The 6,551-nt window shown below is 32.1% G+C and overlaps 1 protein-coding gene across 1 annotated transcript; it reads left to right on the forward strand.

The window, feature by feature from the left end:
• The first annotated feature begins 1,278 nt into the window (after nt 1–1,278).
• LOC139515174 (uncharacterized) lies at nt 1,279–6,325 on the forward strand. Its single transcript, XM_071304736.1, has 4 exons — nt 1,279–1,324; nt 4,441–4,510; nt 5,066–5,180; nt 6,119–6,325. The coding sequence occupies exons 1-4, from the start codon at nt 1,279–1,281 to the stop codon at nt 6,323–6,325; spliced, it is 438 nt and encodes a 145-aa protein (XP_071160837.1).
• The last annotated feature ends 226 nt before the right edge of the window (nt 6,326–6,551 follow it).

The raw sequence follows: 6,551 nt of genomic DNA on the forward strand, positions 1-6,551 counted from the left end.
CGTTTCTATGTATGTTGCATTGTTCTTTGTTTTTTTTGTTTCACTTGAGTGTTCTGTTATTTCGTTGTTTTCATCTTATAGTTGAGGTGTTCCCCTCGGTTTTAGTTTGTAGCCCGGATTTGTTTATGACGATTCATGGATTTATGACTTTTGAACAGCGGTATACTACAGTTGCCTTTATTGAAACGAAAACCATCCATGATCCTAATAATAACGCTGGGTATTCATTGATATTCGTTTAAATTTGTATTTATGACGTCAATATTTCAACGTTTAAAGTAAAATAAAATGCAAAAAGTAATACACAAAGAGTACCAAATTCCAATGATCAAATCAGAAAGTATGTTTTCTAAGAGCAAATTTAAAGCTAAAACACATCGAACGAATGGATAACAACTGTCATTTTTCTGACTTGGAACAAGCATTTCTTATATGTAGACAAAAATCCGATTTTTTTAGCTAGCCAAACCTCTCACTTGTATGACAGTCGCATACAATTCCGTTACATTGGAAGCAATATGTAAACAAAACAAAACGGCAAAGAAGGAACAAATATTAAAAATAGGGGTACAGCAGTCAATATTGTGTTATAGTCTTAATCACTATAGAAAGAAACAAATATGTCAAAAAAGCTAAAACAAAACTACACAAAGACAAAGCAAAATACGCAAAAATGAAACACAATACAAAAAAATGACCATAGCACAACAACCCACTGGATGGATGCATAAGTACTGAGACACGCCAAAATGATATTACCAAACATGTTCTAAACAGTAAAGGTTAATCATTTACAAAGACAAATAAAAGAACACATAATTAAGATAATAAAGTCAGTACTTATAATCTAAACTTCAAGACCATCATATATTACTTGTAAAGATGTTACGGAATAATTATCAACAAGGTCTTGACATCTTCCACTGATTTGATTTATAAAAAGAAAAGACGTCTCGACCTTTGTTTAAAAAAAAAGTTCATTGGAAGGTACCAATACCTTGTTGATAAATATTCTGTATCATCTTCACATATAATACACGATGCTATTGAAGTATAGATTCTGTGTACTGACGTTGTTTATCATCTTAATACGTGTTAAAGAGATCTTTTATTTGTCTTGATCAATATTAATATTATTATCAATGATGTCAGCTTTCCAATTGTGAACTTTCCATTTCTAAGTAGCAACATTCCAGCAGCACCTGCATACGGGGTATATATCTCCCAATTTTTACGGTATTCCCGTGCTTGAATTTCCTACCATGATTTTCTTGAAAGATGGTTACTGCTCACAAGGAAATTAATAAACCAAGAGTTCCAAATGGTGAAGTTGAAATCATCCCTTCGTAAATTATACGGACGCCATCACGATTTGGTTGACCGTTATGGAATAACCGTTTCACAAATGATATCGGATATGTTCCATACGTCGTAACTACAATCCCCTCCCCTTTCATGAATGTGACCTACCGAATTAAGACTATGTACTGGATATGTTATAACATAAGCAAAACGACGGGTGCCACATGTTGAGCAGGATCTGCTTACCCTTCCGGAGCACCTGAGATCAACCCAAGTTTTTGGTGGGATTCGTGTTGCTTATTCTTTAGTTTTCTATGTTGTGTCTGTTTGCATTTTTCATTTTTAACCGGGCGTTGTCAGTATTTTTTCGATTTATGAGTTTGACTGTCCCTCTGGTAGCTTTCGTCCCTCTTTTACATATACTGTTTGGTCTGTTTTTGGTAATGTCCATTTGACGTGGCTCTGTACTTTTGCATCCCGTCATTGTGTTGTTTGTTTTGTCGTTGATATTTGCTATGTCCGTGTGACTACAGACTATTATTTTCATATTTTTACTTTTATAAATTGTTACTTGGATGGAGAGTCGTCTCATTGACTCTAACCACATCTTCCTATATATGTTTAATCGACACAATTATTTTATATCTCTTCCTGTGTGACATTTACTTTCTGACGTCATACACGCGATTCTGCATTAGAGTCGATGTTAATCTAACCATTCGGTCCCAGTACTTAAAATCTATCAATCGTTTATATCATTGATATTGTTATATCTATAAATTAACTGTTTACAAAATTTTGAATTTTTTGAAATACTAAGGGTTTTCTACCTCAGGCATAGATTACCTTAGCTTTTTTTGGCAACACTTGTAGGAATTTTGGATCTCAATGCTTTTTAACTTCGTACTTTATTTGGCTTTTTAAACTTTTTTGGATTCGAGCGTCACTGATGAGTCTTCTGTAGACGAAACGCGCGTCTGGCGTATTTATAAAATTTAGTCCTGGTATCTATGATGAGTTTATTTATGGATGGATTTAACATATATAAATAAAATTCAAAATAAGAGAGCAACGAATGAGGTTGTTGAATTTGATATATGCCTTTTTAGGTTTCTTTGATAAATATATTATGTGTTTTCTATTGTGATGAAATACTTGTGTTACTTGTACACCCTGTCATTAGTGTGTAAGATATTCTCTTATTCTTTTTTTTTTATTAACGCCAATGCGTTACGCCTATGCATTTTGGTGTTACTTCGATTCATACAACATGGCTCTGTACGTATACATCCCGTTATAGTGCTATTGTAAAACATGTTTGTTGCTTGATTTTTTTTCATTTTCGCTATGTGCCAAAACTTGTCTATATGGAAAACTGTAGTATGACATTTTCCCAGCATTAGGTTGGCCTTTTGTGTACCCAAGGCAGGTGAAGGTGAAGGAAGTCAAATTAGGAGCGCTGGATTGAATGAAATGTTACAATATGTTTTTTTTTTTTTTTTTTTTTTATATATCTATGAATAGCTGCAGTGTGTATATTTACAATATCAAATTTGAAACCTATTGAAATATTTTCTAGAGAATTATTCGAAAAGACTTCCAAAATTTCATAAATTTGGTGCAAAATGACGGTGGACATGGATAACATAAACAAGCTCCGTTGGAAGTTGGTCATGATACTATTTGACTTTAAACAGAATAATAAAGTACTAAGACCACATATAACTGTTTTATCCAGGTTCATATCATAAAAAAGTGTACATTTAGAAAATGTTAATATTGACGCCTATGGCAGAATAAATAGTACCGTTTTCCCTATATGCCTTTCAATGTTTTTTTTTTTTACATATATGACGTGGATCTGTACTTATACATCCCATCATTGTGTAATTATACTATGGTATATTTGTAAATTCTTGTCTTTAATTGTTGTTAATATGCTTTGTCTATATCCGCTACAATACAAATTAATAGAAAAGAAAACAGCTAAATATTGTCCCATCTGAATCCCTTGTATATCTTTGTGCAAAACTAAATGGCACCATCATGCTAGATATAACGAAATGTGTTCACCTCGCCATTCTGATGTATAAATGAGCACTGTTGCAGTGCAGTGAATTGAAATGGATTCCACACACGAGGATTAATTCTAATAATATCCAAAGAGCTTTTGATTCAAGGCGATTTATGTGCTGAAGAGAATCGATTTAGTTGTCGAAAGTAATATGATAAAGATCTACAAAAGTCCTTAAACCAAGTATCAACACTTTTGTCAATCATGTATCAAAACATGATGGTTCTAGAGATGAGTTGCGGAGCTAGGTAAACATATATTTGTGACAGTAAAATCAAGTTTTACAGGGGCCGAGCTTAAAATACAATTAAGTTATCTCCATTATAATGTAACATATTAATTAATATAAATTCCTTTTAATAAATGTTTTGGCTTAAAATTGCTTAAATGAAACATCAACAACACTGTTGCATTGTCTTAGGCATATAAACAATGTGACGACACATGTATACTCTCGATGTCAAATATAAACACTAAAACGTCTTTATACCTTTCGTACACAATGTTGAAATTAGAACATTTTGAGTCTCAAACATGGGTCTTATTTGTTAATTTATTGAGAAATAATATACTCCAAAAAATCTGAATTTAAAATTGTGCTAAGGATTTTCTTTCCCCAGGCATAGATTACCTGAGCGGTATTTGGCACAACTTTTCAGAATTTTAGATCCTCAATGCTTTTCAACTTTGGACTTGTTTGGCTTTATAAATATTTTAATATGAGCGTCACTGGTGAGTCTTATGTAAACGAAACGCGCGTCTGGCGTACTAAATTATAATCCTGGTACCTTTGATAACTATTGTGGCTTTCTAAGTAACAACCTTTGATAACTATTGTGGCGTTCCAAGTAACAGACTAGTAGAACGTGGAATCTAAACAAAACGCGCGTCTGGCGTATACACAAAATTTAGTCCTGGTATCTATGATGAGTTTATTATCTAACCTCATAAAAATATTTGTTTATGTTCAATGAAAATATCCGTTACAAACGAATTGCATTACAACAATGAACAAACTTAAATAACATGCGGTTTTTTTTTTTTTTTTTTTTTTTATCTTTCAGATGAATCTAATTCGATTTTAAGTCCACCAAAGAAAAGGAAATATGAAGCTGCATGCAGCAGCAGTGCTAGGTAAAAATATTGATAATAGCCATAATTTTCACAATCAAATTTAAGATCGGTTTGTAATGTGACTTACCTGAACATTAATTTAAAGTATACATATATATTTTCATGTCAATTTATAGATTATGAAATTATAAAGAGGCTCTTAGGTTTCAACTCCCTCACAGATTTTTTTACTATAAATTAATTTAGGAATTATTTTTTGGACCCTTCTGGAAAAGATTTATAACTAAATGAGTTCACAAGGAAGAAAGTAATTCTAGAATAGTGCATCAGTGCATACAAATTAATATTTCAATATTTTAGAATGCAAGTTTGCTATATCAACAGAATACATTGTATTCAACATTCAATCGTTCTGTACTTGCAGTTATAGACTGATACTTGCAATTACTGGTATGAACTTTTTTTTAATTTAGAATCATTTAACACTCTGAGGTGATTTTTACCTTTGAAATGATAACTTAAGCAGAAAAAGTGACAACAAATATTTGAAGTGATGCTGAAAACTTGCCCAGCATGTTTTCTCCAAATAATTATTTCATAAATTTTCAATTGTAGATTAGATATCTTGGAATCGGAAGTAAAAAGACAAAAAAGGAAAGTAAAGTCGTTAGAAAATAGAGAAAAAGAAAATTTACAGAACAAAGAAGAATTTAACAATATTAGTAATGGAGTTCAGGAATTTAATGAGATTCGGTAAAAGAACTTAATAAACAGCTGCGCCATGAGCGCATGATACGCCCGACGTCTTGTGTGGAAGTTTTATGCAATAATCATAAATAGTTTCTGAGGAAGTTTTAAGCAATAACCATTAATTGTTTTTGAGACAAGGCTGGACATGTGAAACCCGCCTCCCCCCGCCTTGTTTTTTTTTTTACAAATATCACTAAAATAAAATTTTGAATCAAACCAAAAAAGTATACAGATCTTTAAATTAGTATTACAAAGAAGTGTGTACAGTTTCAAGCAATAATCATAATTTTTTTTTGAGATACGGTGCGACATGTAAAAAAAAAACCTCCCCTTTTTTACAAAATACTCAATAACTCAAAAATGAAATTTTGAATCATCACCAAAAAGTATACAGATCTTAAGATTAATATAACAAAGAAGTGTGTAAAGTTTTAAGCAATAATCATAAATCGTTTTTGAGATACGGCGCGACATGTAAAAAAAACCCTCCCCCTTTTTTACAAATACTCAAAAACTCAAAAATGAAATTTTGAATCATCACAAAAAAGTATACAGATATTAAGATTAATATGACTAAGAAGTGTGTAAAGTTTTAAGCAATAATCAAGAAACGTTTTTGAGATACGGTGTGACATGTGAAAAAAACACACCCCTGTTTTAGTTACAAAGTGCCGTAACTCAAATTTTCACCAAAAAGTATACAGATCATTTGACCATCATAAGAAACAACTATATTAAGTTTCATGAAATTTGGATAAGTCGTTCTCAAGTTACGGTGCGATATGTTTACGCCGGACAGACGGACGGACTCCGGATATTTGTATACCATAATACGTCCCGTCAAAATTTTGACGGGTGTATAAAAACCTAATATTAACACAAACATCAATACCATCAACAACTGCCTTGCTCCTGAAGAAATTGTTTACCACTGATGAAATAAAAAGCCATGCCATCAGTGGTAAAAAAAGCTCAAAATGTGGGGCAGAAGGCCCTAGACCTCAAATAGACCAAGAAAAACTAAGGATAATGTCATCCATAATTTCTGAGAAATTTACAGACTTTTCAAGGAAAATGTTAGTGGAGAAAATACAAAACATACAAAGAGTCTATCGTAGACATTAGAAGGATCAGTATGCAAATGAATTAAAGGGGCACTAGCTGTCAAATTCGTGGTCACCGATTTGACTTAAATTCTCATATTTGATTAATAATAGTGTAAAACATTTATCCAAACTACCAAAAGTCTAAAATAAACAGTTTACAGAGCATGGGGTAGATAATATGTAGGTTCGTTTCGTGCGTATTTTAGTCCAGACTTCATCTAATAAACTATCGATTTGACCTCAGA

Source organism: Mytilus edulis, chromosome 3 (assembly GCF_963676685.1).
Source record: "Mytilus edulis chromosome 3, xbMytEdul2.2, whole genome shotgun sequence".
NCBI lineage: Eukaryota > Metazoa > Mollusca > Bivalvia > Mytilida > Mytilidae > Mytilus > Mytilus edulis.

What these genes read in the sequence shown, in the direction of transcription:
- LOC139515174 (XM_071304736.1), top strand. Translation starts at nt 1,279, where the DNA reads ATGGTTACTGCTCACAAGGAAATTAATAAACCAAGAGTTCCAAATG. An exon ending in TAAACCAAGAGTTCCAAATG is followed by an intron (nt 1,325 to 4,440) that starts GTGAAGTTGAAA and finishes TTTATCTTTCAG; the next exon opens with ATGAATCTAATTCGATTTTA. An exon ending in TTAACAATATTAGTAATGGA is followed by an intron (nt 5,181 to 6,118) that starts GTTCAGGAATTT and finishes TTGCTCCTGAAG; the next exon opens with AAATTGTTTACCACTGATGA.